This window comes from Lithobates pipiens, unplaced genomic scaffold (assembly GCF_037356315.1).
Source record: "Lithobates pipiens isolate NorthernLeopardFrog02 unplaced genomic scaffold, aLitPip1_a1.2 Scaffold_18, whole genome shotgun sequence".
Lineage (NCBI taxonomy): Eukaryota > Metazoa > Chordata > Amphibia > Anura > Ranidae > Lithobates > Lithobates pipiens.
In genome coordinates, this window is record NW_027507758.1 from 447,931,929 (window position 1) to 447,951,339 (window position 19,411).

The window sequence follows — 19,411 nt, forward strand, 5'->3', positions numbered from 1 at the left end:
AAAAAATTGTGCATTTATTTATTTGTTATGGTAAATGTAGCCATTAAGTGTGAAACGTATCAACCATTTCTTTCTCTCTACTCCATGTATGGATCTTTGGCTGTACATTCAGAAGATCCTAGGTGTGCAGCTGTCTTGATTTCTTCATTGTGTGATGCAGTTACAAACTGGGCTGACAGCGTTCTATGTTGGATAATTGGAGACCTGTGAGTCAGGCTTACCTGGAGCAGCAGAAGTTTATTTATATTGATCCAACAATAATGTTTACTGGCATAATGATCATCAGAGATGTATTATACAATGACACGATACAGAAAGTGATCATATAGCAATCAGAGCAGAAAACAAAGGGAAGCAGGAACAAATTAAAAGCAGATATCCATCGTAATTTGGGAGGACTTCTTGTTGCATGGATTTTAGTCAAATAAGTATAGAGTTCTTCACAATGGTTTGAATTAAAACTAGAGACCTAGATAGTTTCCTTATGAAGTGTACAGTGACACAAATTTTACCTAGTTTGTTACAATTTGCATGTTACCCCACATCAAACTGATGGTTAAAGGACACTCACTTGTGTTCAAAAGCTTCTGTTCCTCACACTTCCCCCTGCCTGACATCTATAAAGATTACTAGCTTCCAGAGAAAAAAAAAATACTGACTACAGAAATCCACAGCCTTAGCAGGACAAATTCTCCTCAGACAGAAACATTGAATCTATTCTTTATCGATCGCATTCTGTAAAGAAATAAAGTATATGCCCAAAGCACCAAAGCCCCCAAACATCATGAGCTCCAATGTTTCGGAAAAACATCTGCAGCAACACTGGAGACAGCTAAGCATATGAAAGGAGACAATTACAAAGACCAGATAAACTTCCATTAACACTATATGCCGAGACAGAATTACAGATCACTTTTACTGGTTAAAAGAAAGACGGAACCAGGCAATGCTAGAGCAATAGGTTATAATAATGTGTACTTCATAGATAACATAAAATACCCAGAGGTTGAGAAAATGTGTTACTGTCAATCTCAAAAGAACACACATTTAATGGAGTCACCAATGCAAAGAAAAAAAAGATTGCTAAACAAAAAAAAATAATAATCTGTGTGTAAAACATATTTATTATTGATACACTGTGTATGCGTGCTTCTTTGTGGCGTATTGGAGTATAGTAGAGCATTATTGTCATTGTCTTAGTATAAAACATTATGTATTCCGCTATATGCTTCATGTACCTGTATGGTGTACATTTTGTGCATGTGGCAATTTAAAAACAAAAAAAATCTGAGATGCACATCTTGTATTTGAGAAAGAAGAGACTTATTCTGTCCTATACATCTGACCGCTAAATAGTGTCTACGTGAGAGGTATTACAAAAGTTTGAGATGTTTCATCTCTGAGTGGAGTGATTTGCCCTGTTCTCTACATCAATGTGTCTCAACCTTTTTTCAGTCAAGACCCCCTTTAAAATGCTGCACAATCCTGAGGCACCCCCATTCTATAATGTAAAAAACTAAACAAATCATTTTACATAATGCAGCAACATTCACACATGTAGGACACCCGATGTTAGATGTGGATTTTGTGTTTTTTGGAGCAGCATTCCAATGTTTTTTTCCTCCCTCAGTTTTCTTTGCCTCGTTCAGCTAATATTATCAACTGATGAGGTTATTGGATTTTACAAAGCCTTTGGCTAGAAGGTTCTAATGTTGCGCAATGGAAACCTGTGGCATTATGCAACTAGAAGGCAGGCTTCATCCACCTGCTGGCTTGTATACAATTTTTGGGCAATTTTTAGAGGCTTTGCCAAGGCACCCCTAAAGAAACCTGAAGGCACAAATGTAAGCCATCACTGTGTCTTCCTTTTGGGTCACATAAATGATCAGCCCCTTATTGTTGAAGACCTGAAGGTGGACCATACATTATACAGTTTTCAGACCATTTTTGCCTGCAAGCACTTAACTATTTTTTTTTGTAGTGCAACTAATAGGTTTTCTGCATGGCTTGAACCTGTTTTAGTTGACTATTTGCTCTTTAGTTGCTAATAAACTGAAATAAAACAAGACAAAATAAAAGCATTCTATCGAGTGCATGTTCTCATGTTCAGAGTGGTACCTCTTCTGGATCCACAAAACACATACATGTACATTTACATACTTGATTGCTTTTTTTTTTTTTTTTTTTAGCAATGATGCTTCAAAGTGGTCAGGTACAAGGATTAATTTACAAAATAAGCAGAGACTGTTCACTTAGCAAAGTGAGTATTTACTTTACACTGTTGGTAAATAATGGGAATCTGTGGTTACTTTAATCAATCAACCCTGCACCAAATGTCGCTCATGTAATTGAGTGCCATTCAATTCAGTGCCATCCGTGGACATGTGCATGAAAGCCTAGGCTCATAGGAAGTGAGGTAAACAACACCAGCTGACATTCAATCCAGAAGAGCGGAGCTAATCTAGAAGAAGGGGAGAATTTTCTGCGGAGGACAGCAAAGAATTGAAGGTGAATATTGCAGAGTTGTTTCTTTATTGAGACTACTTCTGGACTTTCTTTCTTTCATTTTAATTTGGCATTCTGCTTTAAGCCTGTACATACTGCAATGAAGTAACTGTTTAATACCTTTTCGTGTGGCATCCTGCTTCTTTTGCTGGCTTTTTGAGGTATTGTCACCAGAACTTGGTTTGTGAAATTGATGGGAATTTTGGCCAAACTTCTTTTCCTGAGGTAGACACTAAAACATATTTACGCAAAAACATTTAAAGGGATAAAATTGTTAAATCACAGAAAATTGCATGCTATACTTCTGTGAGTATACCTTGTCATTCACATTTTGTGGCACTTGTGTTTTCCCAGAGCCTTGCAACATGTGCCACACACTGCTGAACTCATCATCTTGTTTATGCTGAAAATGAAAACATTATACTCAAGTTATGTCCTGAAACATGATTAAAACACCCAAAGTAGCTTACGAACATGAGTATACATGGCATGAAAAATGTTAATTGGATTTCTAATCAAATATATACAATACCAAAATGTAACATTGTAATTGGGAATTATTTATTGAATGAAATATTTAGCAACAGTAGTGTTAATTTAATCTACAAAAATATTTTCGTAGAGGAGTTCCAACCTGGGGGGGGGGGGGGGGGGGGGGGGATATAGAAAGCAGCTACAAATACTGAAGCTGCTGACTTTTAGTAAAAAGGACACTTACCTGTACAGGGAGCCCATGCCCATTGGCTGCGGGTGCAGGCACTGCATTTTCACCAAGGGAAGCAGGAAGTGAAGAGGAGCGGCCGGAAGTTTCGCAGATCGCCGCACAAAGATGCAGCAATCTTACACGGACGTGGGAGCGCATACCTGGTTTTGATGGGTATCTGCTCCCTCCTGAAAGGTGCCAAATGCAGCAGTGCAGGGGGGCGGAAGAAAACAAGCGGCGCTTCCCCTTTTGGGTGGAGGTCTGCTATAACTCTGGTACTGGAGATTTTAGTCATATAAAATATGACTAAATCTTAAAGAATTCAGATGACTAAAATACGACAAAAAAAAAAATATAAAAAATAAAAAATAAACTATTACTAAAACTAAATCGAAATGTGATGACAAAATGAACACTGCACTACCACATAAGATTAAGTACACCTACTAAGCTGCTGCTGAAAGAAAAATAAATTAAGAAAAATGCTCCTCATTTTTTTTCTTAGTAGTTAATGTGGGTAATATATTCAGGTAATAAGTGCAATGGAATTCCAGCCAATAGAGTTTACAGCATTTTGGGTTTTTCTATAGATTTTAAAGTTTCACTTCTGTTTGTCAAAAAACAATATTTTTGTTTGTTTATGAAACTTGGTTTTATTTATAAAGACATTATATATCACAACGGCTAAATCTGTGTCTGTAGGACATGTTTAAACCTTAATACCATTAATAAGAATATGCTGTTAGATTTTTACTCCAGGAGTATATAATGAGTTTGGCAATTCTAGAGAAATGTTTAAATAATCAGGTTTAAATGCAACTTTTTGGGAAAAGGGACACTTTCATGAATTGAAAAAAACCGAAACAGTAAAATTAGCCCAATTTTTTTGGAAAGATAATGTTACGCTGAGTAAATAGATACCAAACATGTCACGCTTTACAATTGCACGCACTAGTCGAATGACAACAAACTACGGTACCTAAAAATCTCAAAAGGCGACATTTTAAAAAAAAATTCTAGTTACCAGCTTAGAGTTACAGAGGAGGTCTAGTGCAAGAATTATTGCTCTCGCTCTGACGATCGTGGCAATACCTCACATGTGTGATTTGAACACCGTTTACATATGCGCGCGCGACTTCCGTATGCGTTTTCTTTGCTGCGTGAGCTCGTGGCGACGGGGGCACTTTACTTTTTTTTTTCTTATTTATTTTAATATTAATAAATGCTTTAAAAAAATGTGATCACTTTTATTGCTGTCACAAGGAATGTAAACATCCCTTGTGACAGTAATAGGTGGTGACAGGTACTCTTTATGGAGGGATCAGGGGTCTAAAAGACCTCCAATCCCTCCTTTGCACTTCAAAGTATTCAGATCGCCATTTGCGGCGATTCTGAATACCGTATTTTTTTTAAAAACCGGCGCCATTGGCAGCCGAGTAAACGGGTAGTGACGTCATGATGTCGATTCCATGTTTACGATTAGGAGGCTGGGATGAAGCCGCTTACTGCTTCATTCCAGTCCCTCCCTAGCCACCAGAAGCGGCGGATTGTTCATCGGTGCTTCCGATTGAACAGGAGCCCCGGTGCGGCAGGAGGGGGGGGGGTCCCCTCCCGCTCCTCCAACATAACAGCCGACCGGCTTTTAGCCGCATTGGTTGTTATGGCTGGAAAGCCGATCGCCCGCTCTGAAAAACAGTACCGGAATGATGCCTGCAGCTGTGGGCATCATCCCGTTATAACCCCCGGAAGCCGAGTATGCACATCTGCATATGCTCAGCGGGAAGGGGTTAATTAAACCCATTTGATTTTCAACTAGAATTTACTGGTAATTTTAGTCAACTAAAATATGACTAAAACTAAAACAATTCAGATGACTAAAATACCACTAAAACTAAAATGCCATTTTAGTCAAAAGACTATGACTAAAATTAAATTGAAATCATTAACCAAAGCTGATGTGTGACTGGTTGCTTTGGATTACAGCACAGCATTGCTCTGTGCAGATCTTGGAGAAAAAAAAAAAAAAGAAAAAAAAAATACCCGGGGTATTAGTTAGAAAAACGTGATCACAGAAGTACATTACATATGAAAATGATAAGTCTTGGATATTCATTAAACTGGCTTACCTTATGCTTCTGATTTCCTGGTGAATAACCTTTGTGTGGTGAACTGGCATTTCCCTGATATTGCTGCTTTCCACTAGGTTGCTAAATTACAGGGACAAAAACAAAATATTACTGATCCCATCAATAACAGTGTGAATAGAGCTTTTTTTCTATATACATACATATATTATTATACATATATTCCTTCTATAGGATATAAGTGAATTTTATCTACATCTCCCATCTGTGGTCACTTTATTCCTCAAGTGAGGTATCTGGAACATTTAGACACTTTTGCGATTCACTCTGATCCACTTATACCTGGTAGGTCCATCCGTGGTTTCAATCTGCATTATATTCATAAACACTCATTAATTGTAAAGCACCTTTGCTAAATTAAAAAAAAAAAAAAAGTGTTTGTATGCCTATATTTTGATTGATGTAATTAGCTTCATTTAAAATTCTAAGTAATTTATTCCTATTTTGTTGTTTTCTTTAGTATTTTCCTCTAGTAATAAATTCATACAGCACTATAGAATCTCCTGAAGAAGCTCATTTGAAGCAAAACATGTAGAGCGGTAGTGCCCGTTCACACAGGGGCGACGCGACTTGCAGCGCGTCTCACAGACGCGACCTGCACACGACTTCTGTATAGAAGTCAATGCAAGTCGCCTGAAGTCGCCCCGAAAATACTACAGGAACCTTTTTCTAAGTCGGAGCGACTTGAGTCGCTCCTATTAGAACGGTTCCATAGTACAGAACGCAGCGCGACTTGTCAGGCGGCTAAGTCGCCTGACAAGTCGCGGTAGTGTGAACGGGCACGTAGTGTTTGTATATGAAATTAATTTGAAATGCAACAAGGAATTTTACGATAATATTTTTATCGTTATCAAAAAAGCATTCAATGGGGGGGGTTCGCCCCACTAGGACACAGTAGAGATCCCTATGAGGGGTGTCCAGGTGGGGTGACCCTCCCAGCCCACCTCCCGGAGACCAACCTAATATTGAGGATAAATATCAGCAATGAGTTAATGCGTTGAATCTGTACCAAGCCAAGACAACACTAGTCTGTGTGTACTATAGCGAATGACAAAAATGCGGTAGGACATTAATGTTGCTAATTGGTCGCCAACCAGGAACCCACATAGATGGGAACTATCACATGCAGTAATGGTATGTTTGTTTGCTTGTTTATGCATTTGATCTATATATGATACACGTACAATCTGTTACACAATTGTGTTCAACTCTGTTTAACCTGACAATATTCAATAAAAATCTATTGAGAAAAAAAAAAAAAAAAGCATTCAATACAGTTCCACGGCTCATGTGCAAGGTAAAGTCTACAGGTTTGGAAACATCAGTTTGTAAATGGATAGAGAGTAGTGGTTAACAATTCTTACTCTGAGTGGTCTAAGGTTATCAGTGGTGTACCCCAAGGTTCAGTGCTGGGACCCTTACTTTTTAATATCTTTATAAATGATATTGGGTTTGCGATTAAAAGTAACATTTCCGTCTTTGCAGATGACACCAAGCTATGCAGTGGAATAACGTCCTTACACGATGTCTCCAATTTACAAGCCGACCTTAGTGCTCTGTCTAATTGGGCGACTATGTGGCAGACGAGGTTTAATGTTGAGAAATGTAAAGTTATGCACTTGGGGGCTAAGAATATGCATGCATCATACATTCTAGGGGGAGTACAACTGGGGGGGATTCACAGTGGAGAAGGATCTGGGGGTTTTGATAGATCATAAGCTCAATAATACCATGCAATGCCAAGCTGCGGTTTCCAAAGCGAGCAAAGTCCTTTCTTGTATTAGGAGGGGTATGGACTCCAGAGAGAGAGATATAATTTTGCCCCTGTTCAATTCATTCGTAAAAAATTCATCTGGAACATGCAGTTCAGCTTTGGGCACCAGTTCTTAAAAAGGATATCGGGGAACTGGAGAAAGTGCAGAGAAGGGCAACCAAACTGATAAGAGGCATGGAGGAACTCAACTACGAGGAAAGATTAGAGGAACTGAATTTATTCACTCTTGATAAGAGGAGATTAAGGGGGATATGATCAACATGTACAAATATATAAGGAGTCCATATAGGGAACTTGGTGTTGAGTTATTCACTTTACAGTCAACAAAGAGGACAAGGGGGCACTCTTTACATCTAGAGGAAAAGAGATTTCATCTCCAAATCTGGAAAGGTTTCTTCACAGTAAGAGCTGTGAAAATGTGGAATAGACTGCCTGCAGAGGTGGTTCTGGTCAGCTCAGTAGATTGCTTTAAGAAAGGCCTAGATTATTTCCTAAGTGTACAGAATATAACTGGGTACTAACATTTATAGGTAAAGTTGATCCTGGGAAAACCCGATTACCTCTTGGGGGATCAGGAAGGAATTTTTTTCTCCTGCTTTAGCAAATTGGATCATGCTCAGCTGGGGTTTTTTGCCTTCCTCTGGATCAACTGTGGGTATAGAATTGGGTATATTGGATTGTATTTATTTTATTTTTTTGTGGTTGTACTGGATGGACTGGTGTATTTTTTTGACCTGACTAACTATGTAACTATGTATTTTTATGTTTAAAAAACCTTTTTTTTCCTTTTTTGATACCTTTAAAGTCCCGTAGTTTTCCTTTTTTTATGTGTTCTAAATATTATTTAAATACAACCCAAATGAATAAAGCAGACTGTCACATGATAACGTATGGCTCTTTTCTGATTATTGGTTAACATGTACATTTGGGCTAGTTACAGGTGTACATTTACAGCATATAGCAGCAGGCATGCCTTTGGGTGCTTGTGTTGCCCTGCTATTTGTAGTCATTTTATAGCACTAATATGGAGTAGAATTATGACCGTGTGCTGTTTTGAAAGTGCTCAACAGCGCCAAGGTAATTCTACAAGAATTAGAACTAGAACTACAAGCTGACAGCAGCAAAGGCTGTCAGTACTTGTAGTTTCCTATTTGCAGAACTCTGTGAATGAATGACACAATATTTCCAAACAGTAACAGCAGGCACTCAGGAGAAGGTGCCCACTCGCTGTCACTGGAGGGGGTGGGGGCAGGGGAGAGGCTGCAGCTGCTGGACTGTGTTACATGCTCCAAAAGGGGAACATATCCTTTAAGTGGACTATTTCAATAGTCCTTTAGACTAACTTTTGAATGTAGTGCTCCTTTTTGTTCAGATTTAAACTGCTGTCTATGTCCTGTGAGGATTTTGCCAGCAATGTCAGATAGTGTTACCAGTGGAGGTGGAATGAAGGGGACATGCTACACAGATATAAGAACACCAAAAAAGTTTCAAAACACTACCCAACTATCTAAAACAACAAATAGTTTTAGATGGAGCTATGCTTTAAATGTGCCTTCTGTGTACTAAAGACAGATCAGGGTTGCTTTTATTAATGCCCTTCTACAAGGGGGTGCTGATAAGTATTGAGCCGCAATAAATTGAGATAGGAAGCTGTAAATTGCAGGGTGCACTGGCCAATTTGTCTATATTCAATGGTGTAAAAAATCAACTGATTTTAACTTATCGTTCTGTTTCAGGTCCAAACATGGCAGTGCCACCAGAAAAATTCAATGTGGAAGAGCATAGGACCATAATCAAGTTCCTGTTTATCCAAGGGAAAGGTGGAAGTAGATCCATGATAAATTGTCACAAACTTTGGGGGATTGCAGCCCTTCATATGCAACAGTTAAATGTTGATTTTCAATTTTAAAATAGGCCATTTCGGTGTTGAAAATTAGAAACCTAGTGGAAGGCCTGTTTCTGTCTGTGTCTGCAAATGTGAAACCTCCGGGGGACCTCCGAATATCAGCCAAATGTATTGCTACATACCTGGGAATATCACGCGAGAGAGTTGGTGCCATTATCCAAAATGACTTGGAAATGAGAAAGCTTGCAGCAAAGTGGATACAGAAACTTTTGACAAACGAACAAAAGAGGAAATATGTGGAGACATCAGTGGCTGTTTTGGAACATTTTGCAAGAAATTTAATTTCCTGGACAAACTGGTAACTGGTGATAAGAAATGGATCTGCTGTTATGATCCTGAGACAAAGAAACAATCTAAGGAATGGAGGCACTGTGGTTCCCCTTGACCAAAGAAGTTCCGTGTGCAAAGGTCAGTGCAGAAGCAAATGGCAACATTTTTTTGGGGATAAGAAGGGAGTTCTGCTGGTGGACTACCTCCAAAAGGGTTCAACCATAAATGTAACAGATTACTGTGCTTTAGTGAAGAAGTTGGTGGCAAAATAGCAAGGAAAAGCGTTGAGGAAATCTCTCCAAAAGCATTGCAGGACAACGCCTCGTCACACGCTGCAGGTTAAACAATGGCAAAACTGACCTCCTTCGGCTTTCAAGTGATGCCCCATCCACACTATTCGCCCGACCTGGCTCCTTCTGACTATCATCTGTTTCTCAATCTCAAAAAAACACCTAAAAGGGACAATGATTTGAGAGTACTTCGGAGGCGACTAATGCTGCAAAAGAGTTACCCCAGCAGTTGGAAGAATTTTATTTTCAGGGACTTAAGAAGCTGCAGGGCAGATGTCACAAATGCATCGACTTCCTGGGGGAATATGTAGAATAGTGTGGCAGTTACAGCTTCTCAGCTCAATTTTTTCTGAGTAAGGCTCAATACTTATCAGCAAACCCTCATATAGTTGATGCAGCAAAATATTGCTGGATGGAGAACAGTCATGAGTGAAATGCATAGGCTGCCATTGCTGACCCATTTCTGAAAACACTACTTTCTTCAGGGGAGTAAAAAATTCCTGATCTACACACTTTTTCCAGCTCAGTAACTCAGAAGGAACTAAAGTCGGAGGAACAGCAGCACAGACAGGCAACTAGCATTTTCAGAAAAAAAACAGCAATGTCACCCATCTAGTCATCAATGATCTTACCCGTGTGGGAACAAAGAGGGAACGAGGAGAATGGTTGAGGGCCCCCAGCTGTCCCTTTTGTGATCCTCCAGCATATAATTCAGGGGAATAAGAAGTATGGTGATTAGTGGACGATTGGGGTTTTATTACAGAAGTTACCTTCTGCCCTCCATTTTCTGTGCGAACACCATGAGAAAGGTTAATTAAGGCACTGGTTGGCATACGATAACCTTTAGACTGGGAACATCTGTAAGAACAAATAACAACAGTCAATGAATAAAGGAGCTTTGCATTCACAATACAAAAGTATTAAAAAAAAAATAAAAAAAACAATTGCTGCATCAATACCTTATAATGAGGCCTCCATGAAATTCTTCATCAAATAATACTTCAAGCAGGACATCTGCATCTCTTTCAGCTGAAAGTATATGAAGTCTTCAAATTAAATTAAAAAATACCCTACAACTACACAATACTGGTAGCATCAAGAGGATTTGGGTTTTCTGATCAGGATTCAATCCAAACTGGATGTAACTGAATGAACACAGACATCATGCAAAACAGACAGCATTTAATCGTTTGATTTACATTGTTCTGCTTACCTCCTTTAATGCCAATAACTGTGCCCCTAAGTCCCACTGGAACAGAAAAGCTTTCCCGCACATTGACAACGCGGTCAAAAAGTCGAAACTCAGCATCTCTGTCTGGAACAACCCCATGTTGCTGTTCAAGAGGCTGCCAATAAGAACAACACTAAGCATCAAATGGCATAAAACATCTAACAATGCATATTAAATTATAAAGCAATTATTTTCACAAACACAGGTAAGTTTATAAATGTTTAAAAAAAAAAGTGCTGTTCCTTCGTAAGTTTATAAATATTGCCTGCAACTGGTTAAATGTACAGTAACTTTGCTTTGAGATAGAAAATAACTTACCCGAAACAATAAATGTGGTTTCACAGTCACGCGGACCTTTTTATTGCCCTTCCTGGTCTGAAAGATTAAAAAAAAAATGTGTTACAGCTCCTGTTACAGTTCCTATAAAAAGAATCCCCCTCCCACGGAGGATTATATGCTTTAATGTCAATGAACACTGAACTGAAGCCCAAATACAAGCAAAACCCAAAAAGACTGAGGACATACTGGAAGTAGACCCACACCTAAAGTGTAATGGTGCAGAGAGTGGCCTTAATGTCGTTATGTTAGCACTCTCTGTATCACTGAAGTAGGAAGAGGTCCCCGTGTGTCACATGACCAGCCTGAAGAGGTCTGTAAAAGGTAGGTTTTACCACATCAGCTCCAGAAAGTTCACCCCCCTTCATGACTAGGTAATTTTTTTTTTTTTTGGCGATACAGCACCGCGTTACTTTAACTGACAATTCCGCAGCAGTGCGACACTGTACCCAAATAAAATCAATGTCCTTTTCTTTTCCCCCACAAAAAGCGCTTTCTTTTGGTGGTATTGGATCACCTCTGTGGTTTATATTTTTTGCACTATATACAAAAATAAAAGACAATTTTGAAAACAATTTACAGTCTGCTATAATATATATATCCAATAAAAAAAGAATGTATATAAAATGTCTCCATCAAATTTAGGCCAATATGTATTCTAAAAACCCATTGAAAAACAGCGCTGGCCAAAAAAAAAAAAAAAAAAAGTGTTGAAATTAGAAATAATCAAGTGTTAATGAAACAAAAAATAATAATGATGATAAGTTCTTGCTGCAACCCAATGTGAGACACACACAATATACAATAATCTTAAAGAAAACAGCTGCGCTAAAACTTATACAAAACCAGAATTATAAAGTGACATAATCTTTCCTATTTTTTGCAAAAATCTCAAAGGTTGCAAAATAGTGAAAAAAATCTCCAAAGTTGCAAAATAGTGAAAAAAAGTTCAGTGAAACGATAATTTTCAAATATATAAACAGTCCAAAGAGGATGAAAGATGGATAGGATGATAAATCTCAGTCCCTTTTCAGTGACTACAAAACCACCCTTCACGCATGTAGCAGGTGCACCCAGAGGAGAAAGGTTTATTATTTTTGGTTTGAACAGAAATACTATAAACAGATCCGGGGAGTAGCAATGGGGGCTAAGTACGCCCCAAGCCTAGCGAACCTTTTTATGGCAAGGTGGGAGGAGGACGTCATCTATAAAAACCGAAGCCCATTTTTGATATTCTGGGCGAGGTATATAGATGACGTTCTCCTCTTGTGGGAGGGGACTAAATCCCAACTTGATGAATTTTTTCTTAATATTAATTGTAATGATAGGGGCATAAGGTTTTCAGTGGAAGCCAGCTCGGACAGCATTAATTTTTTAGATCTGACGATCAGTAAATTAGAAGGGGGATTTAAGACGATGTCCTATTTTAAGAAAACAGATAGGAATTCTTTCATACCTACAGGTAGTTGCCATCATGATTCTTGGCTAAAATCAATCCCCAAAAGTCAGTTCATAAGAATGAGGAGGAACTGTTCTGATATTGGGGATTTCAGATTGCAGGCGAACATTCTTAAAGGGAAATTAGAGAAAAAGGGGTATGACGTTGAGTCCATGGATGCAACCATAGAACAAATAGCTGAAGTTGATAGAACCTCTCTGTTGAAGGTTTGGGTAAGGAAAGGAAAAAGTCTATCATTCCTTTTGTTACAACCTTTTCTACCCAACCTTATTTGGTTAGAAAGATGTTGAGGAAACATTGGCATCTTCTATCGAATGATAAAATCATCCGTACTTTTCTTCCAGCAAATCCAGAGATTATTTTTATAGGGGTCCCCTCCTTGAGACATAGGATAGCCCTTAATGTAATAGATCCCACCACTAAGAAAGTCTCTTTTTTCCAACAACTAACCGGATATCATCAGTGCCGACGGTGTCAGATTTGTACACTAAATAAGAGTAAAAAGAGGAAAACTGAATCATTTGTTTCTACCAGCACCCAAAAGGAACATAAAATTGAACCTTTTATAACGTGTAGCTCTAAGGGTGTAGTATATCTTCTGCAATGTCCATGTGGGCTCCAGTACATAGGGAGAACCAAGCGAGCCATGCAGGTTCGCTTGGGGGAACACATTACGAACATTAAAGCGGAGGTCCACCCTAAAATGGACCTTCCGCTCATTGGAATCCTCCCCCCCTCCGGCGCCACAATTGGCACCTTTCAGGGGGGAGGGCGGTGCAGTTACCTGGATAATCCAGGTAAATGCACCCACTTCCGGGATAGCTCTCTGCGGAAAGGGGCGTAGATTACGCCCCTTTCCGCAAGTGCCCGCCCCTTTCCGCAAGTGCCCCGCTGCCTGCTGGGAAAACACACAGATCCCAGAGGCAGCGAGGACCGTCCTTATTGCGCAGCGCGGCTCGCGCATGCGCAGTAGGGAACCGGGAAATGAAGCCGAAAGGCTCCATTTCCTGATTCCCATACCCAAGATGGCGGCGGCAGCACCCGAGAAACGATCTACAGATCGGCTTCGGTTGCCGACATCGCGGGCGCGCTGGACAGGTAAGTGTCACTATTTTAAAAGTCAGCAGCTGCAGAATTTGTAGCTGCTGGCTTTTAAAAAAAAAAAAAAAAAAAAAAAACGCGGAGTCCCGGCGGACTCCCGCTTTAAGAATGGATATAAATTCCATTCTGTGTCCAAGGACTATGATTTACACCATGGCCGTAATCCAGCAAATACCCTATTTTTAGGCATAGACAAGTACAATGCACATTGGAGGGGTAGTTCCCTGGTGCGTGACCTATCTAGACTGGAAATGATGTGGGTACACAAAATACGATGCTACACACCTTATAGTCTTAATGTGGACGTTGATGTGAATGCTTTTATTGATAACGGTTAGACCTTTCTACTGTGAACCATTTTGGAATTCCTGGTTTGGATCCATTGATTTTGAAGCGATTACATTTTTGACAACCTTTTTTCTAAAGATTCCACTTAGATTATATTTTTAATAACATCATGCCCTGTCAATACATATAGTTTATAAGTTGAATGTAGGTGTATCCATCCAGCCGACATCGTCCCCAGGGAGGAGATGGGATGGGTAATTTTTCATCTGCTATCCGGGATTTGTGCATTGAATATAATCTGTATATGCACGTCCTTCAGGATATGTATTGACAGATTTTTTATTAAAAGGATTTTGATATCTGGGTATTTCTGTACCCAGCTGAGGGGTTTTAGTATAATATTCTAGAAAGACCCTTTAGCCAGGCCTAGATACTCCTTAGTTCAACGATTAATGGGGGTTTATGGTTGATCATAAAACATTATTCCCTTCTCATGGACTGGGGTCAATTATCTTTCCTTGAGGATGTGGTTCTATATAACATGCACTTGATGCAGAAATACACCTTGTCCATAGGGGTAAAAAGAAAAAATCTTCTTCCCCCGGTAATTACAATGTTTGTGACTGGGGTTGTTCAATTCCCCCTTTGGGGGTTATGAATCTATTTAACACACATTTTAATGTAGGGACACATTTTTTAATAATTCTCTACATTGGGACAATTTAGATTATGCCCTATAAAAGGGAAATGTTTTTTTTAAAATTTGTATCTATTTTTGTAGGATTTTTTGAGATAATTCGATCACTGGTTCCGGATATACACTCCTTATTGATTAGGAAGTGTATGACCGGTGTAAGAATAATGGGTTCTCTGTGTTGGTTTGCGCACAAATAATCTGCGCGTATGAACATGCCTCTTAATTTATTAAATACATTTTTATTTGTGTTCTGTGTATATATTCCCAGGGTAATGTGTAAGTGTAAACTTGCCATCCTCAATTTGGGAAATGGTTCCCTTTAACCTGTAGAATAGGTGACGATCCAATAAGGGCAGGTGGTTACGATTGCCCTGTTCCAAGATGGTGGATTGGGAGCTGTAACCAGGAGCTCGGAAATGGGTGGTTACAATTACCAGTGAGTATTTATGGCGGTGGGTCAGCGCGCCGCCCGTACCCCAGGAAGAAGTCACTTTTGACGAAACAACGTAGGATGAGCAGCGTGTCGACGTCACCGCATTTCCGCGTTAACCAGGAAGGGCGGGCAGTGTAAACAGGAGAGAGCCGGCCGGCTCGTGTTTTTCGATATACGCTTATACTCTGCTGGAAATTCGTGAGTTGTTACTTTACCTTATTAGATTTTTATTAAAATTTTACGGAGTTATGCTATGGGAGCCTCTTTTTTTCTTGTTTTGCTAAATGATTGTGGCGGAACGGGAGACGCTATAAGAAGGGAGCATGAAAGTTGGAGACATCAGCAGAGCCTAATAAGGGGACCAGGAACGTGCTATTTGCAAGCTCGTATGATCTCCTTAAAAAAGAGATCTTGGCAGCTGGTAAGCCTCACTGAATTTGGTGGTGGATAAACCTTTCTCCTCTGGGTGCACCTGCTACATGCGTGAAGGGTGGTTTTGTAGTCACTGAAAAGGGACTGAGAGTTATCATCCTATCCATCTTTCATCCTCTTCGGACTGTTTATATATTTGAAAATTATCGTTTCACTGAACTTTTTTTTCACTATTTTGCAACCTTTGAGATTTTTGCAAAAAATAGGAAAGATTATGTCACTTTATAATTCTGGTTTTGTATAAGTTTTAGCGCAGCTGTTTTCTTTAACAATATGTATTCTGCTACATATTTTTGGTAATAATAATAACTTGCCAATAAGCGTACATGGATTGGTTTGCGCAAAAGTTATAGCATCTACAAACGATGGGATATATTTATGGAATTTTTTATTTACGTATTTTTTTTACTAGTAATGGCGGCGATCGGCGACTAAAAGCGGGACTGCGCTATTGAGGCAGATTAAATCGGACACTGACACTTTTGAAACTCTTTTTTGGGAACCAGTGACACAAATACAGTGATCAGTGCTAAAAATATGCACTATCACTGTACTAATGACACTGGCTGTGAAGGGGTTAACATCAGGGATCAAAAGATTAACAATGTGCCTAGTGTGTGTTTTTTGTACAGTGTGGGAGGTGCTTTTACTAGGGGAAGACATACTTCACAGCAACACTGGATCCATGTCTTCCCTACTGGCAGAACAGTAATCTGCCGTGTCTACATAAGCAGATTGCTGTTCTGCCTCTGTACTGAATGATCGGTTGGTGCCGAGGGACATCGGGTCCGCGGTACCCGCTGAACTGCTCCCACTGTGTATAATCACAGCAGGTGCAAGCCACTGGGGGTGCGAATTGGCACCTGCTACCTGGAAGTGCAGGATCACAGCAGCTGCCCTGTTGTAGTATATTTGCTATAGGGCGGTCGGCAAGTGGTTAACCACTTGCCGACCGCCACATGTATATACGTTGGCAGAATGGCACTGCTGGGCAAATGGGCGTACAGGTACGGCTCTTTGAATTTGTCACCGTGTGGTCACTTGCGCAGTGGCACGCGCGACCCTGCCAGGAGCTCCGTGAGGGGGATTGCGGGTCCTACGGACTCCATCGCCGCGGAGATACTCGTGATCGTCTCACGGAGCTGAAGAACGGAGAGATGCTAATTAAACAAGCATCTCCCTGTTATACCTAGTGACACTGTCAGTGATCATAGCTCCCTGTGATTGGGAGATATGACCAGTGAAGTGTCATTCGTAGCCATGCCCCCTAACAGTTAGAATCACTCCCCAGGACATGTAACCCCTCCCTAGCCCCCTAGTGGTTAACCCCTTCACTGCCAGTGACATATTTACAGTAATCAATGCAGGTTTTTTTGCTGTATTGCTGTATTAATGCCAATGGTCCCAAAAATGTGTCAAAATAGTCTGATGTATCTGCCATAATGTCGTTGTCACGATTAAAAAAAAAAAAAAAAAAAAAAAACGCAGATCGTCACCATTACTAGTAAAAAAAAAATATATATATATATATTTCCACTTCCACTCCAGGAGTGGAAGAGGAAGCAGGGGAGACAGAATCTGGGGTTAGAATTTAGATTACATACATTTTGAAAAAGTTTTGTTTTCACTTTGAGAATAAAAATTCTATTGAAAAAAAAAAATAATCCATTGTGATACAATGAGCTAAAACAAAACTTCATGGGGTGAATAAGTTTTATAGAAATTGTAAAATCACAAAACAGGACCTGCTCTGTCCAGCTGGAATATTCATTACATAAAACAAACAATCTGAAATCTGTTGTTTCAAATCATGTTCAGTCCTACCTTACAATTTGCAACCTCTTCTTCAATTTTCTCCACAATGGCGGAATCCAGAATTTGTAAATCACACGATGACCGGGAGAGCATGCTGACAGGATGAGCCTTTAGCCAGGAGATAATCTCCTGAACTTTCTCTGCACTACACACAAAAAAGCATGTGTTACACAAGGAAGGTAGATTTCAACAAAGTCCATAAAGTTTATTCTACTAACCCATTTTCATCCTCTCCTGGCCAGATATCATCCTCATAGAATACATCATCATGGCTATTTTTTGAAATGTATGTAAACAATTCAGGGTACCTGTAGGGGAAAAAAGGATACTATTGGTGCACAGAGAAAAAAAATATCAATTATACAATTCTATATCTAACAATTGCAGAACCACAAATACATCTCTGAAACGGTCTAAAAGTATTAAAAAGTAATAACCGTGCCCTGCAGTGTCCCAAAAGGGTCAAATCTAACCAAACTGTCGGCAGACAGAGTAAAATGAGCTAATCATTTTTTTTTTTAATCTCCCGGGTATAGCTTAGAGAAAATAACTTATCTAAGTGGGAACCTCCCTGCTATCATGGAAGGAAGCAGACTCCAACTTATGCCGCGTACACACGGGCGGACTGTATGGCGTACTTAGTCAGTCGAAACACATTTCAGCGGACAGTCCGCTCGTGTGTGGGCTTCAGCGGACTTTTTCAGCGTGCAGTCTGGCGTACTAAGTATTTCGGATTTTTCGAAATTCTGTCCGTCGTACTTTGGTTTCAGCGGACAATCCGCTCGTCAGTAGGCTAGTTCGACGGACTAAGAATGGCGCATGCTCAGAAAGGATTTACACGGCGGAAAGGTGCTTTGCTGTGTATTGGACTTCCTATTTCTAGTCCCGTCGTACGTGCTGTACACGTCATCGCGCAAGCTTTCGACGGACTGTTTGTGCATCCGTGTGTGGTCAAGTCCGTTCAGTCGAAAGTATGACGGACTGTCCGTCGGATTGTATGACGGACTAAGTACGCCATACAGTCCGCTCGTGTGTACGCGGCATTAGGCAGACCATAGAGTACAGTAGGGTGAATCTCAAAGAAATGTCCCCATTTATCTCAAATATGAATTTCCTGTGTTTCCATACACCAACAAATTGTGTTTGAATTGTCATTCTTTTAATTCTCAAAGTGTCAAAGCCAGGTTTACTGTGGCCATAAATAGTTTGTTTGGCCAAGCTGGACCAAACAATCTATTTCCTTGACAGATATGCCTGCTGGGAGCGTCTTGTCATGTTACAACCAAAAACGTAAAAGTATTTTATTGGGATTTTATGTGATAGACCGACACAAAGTGGCTCATAATTGTGAAGTGGAAGGAAATTGAGAAATGTTTTTCAATTTTTCTTTTTACAAATAAATATGTGAAAAGTGTGACGTGCATTTGTATTCAGCCCCAATTTTCAAGTCTTGCCACAGATTCTCAATTGGATTTAGGTCTGGACTTTGACTGGGCCATTCTAACACATGAATATGCTTTGATCTAAACCAGGGGTCTCCAAACTATGGTCCAACAATTCCCATCATGCCTAGACATGTCTGCGCATGTCAGAGTTTTACAATGTCTCATGGGAGTTGTAGTTCCACAACAGCTGGGGGGCCGTAGTTTGGAGATCTCTGATCTAAACCATTCCATTGTAGCTCTGGCTGTATGTTTAGGGTCATTGTCCTGCTGGAAGGTGAACCTCAACCCCAGTCTCAAGTCTTTTGCAGACTCCAACAGGTTTTCTTCTAATATCGCCCTGTATTTGGCTCCATCCATCTTCCCATCAACTCTGACCAGCTTCCCTGTCCCTGCTGAAGAAAAGCATCCCAACAACATGATGCTGCCACCACCAGGTTTAACAGTGGGGATGGTGTGTGCAGGTGATGTGCAGTGTTTTCTGACACTCGTAGCGTTTCGCCTTTAGGCCAAAAAGCTAAATGTTGGTCTCATCTGACCAGAGCACGTTCTTTCACGTTTTCTGTGTTCCCCACATGGCCTCTC

At 40.0% G+C, this 19,411-nt stretch overlaps 1 protein-coding gene across 3 annotated transcripts in view; it reads right to left on the reverse strand.

The window, feature by feature from the left end:
* The window catches only part of XRN1 (5'-3' exoribonuclease 1), a 155,979-nt gene that overhangs the window by 32,193 nt on the left and 104,375 nt on the right, over nt 1-19,411 (reverse strand). The window contains exons 26-34 of one of the 3 annotated variants that reach the window (XM_077488212.1): nt 17,603-17,692; nt 17,394-17,529; nt 11,142-11,198; nt 10,806-10,938; nt 10,552-10,621; nt 10,363-10,450; nt 5,335-5,415; nt 2,822-2,908; nt 2,626-2,737 (exon numbers count right to left, since the gene is read on the reverse strand). In XM_077488212.1, coding sequence (XP_077344338.1) covers nt 2,626-2,737; nt 2,822-2,908; nt 5,335-5,415; nt 10,363-10,450; nt 10,552-10,621; nt 10,806-10,938; nt 11,142-11,198; nt 17,394-17,529; nt 17,603-17,692 — 854 coding nt within the window. Of the gene's footprint in view, nt 1-2,625; nt 2,738-2,821; nt 2,909-5,334; nt 5,416-10,224; nt 10,451-10,551; nt 10,622-10,805; nt 10,939-11,141; nt 11,199-17,393; nt 17,530-17,602; nt 17,693-19,411 lie in introns of all 3 variants that reach the window. The other 2 variants (XM_077488211.1, XM_077488210.1) reach the window with 2 other exon arrangements.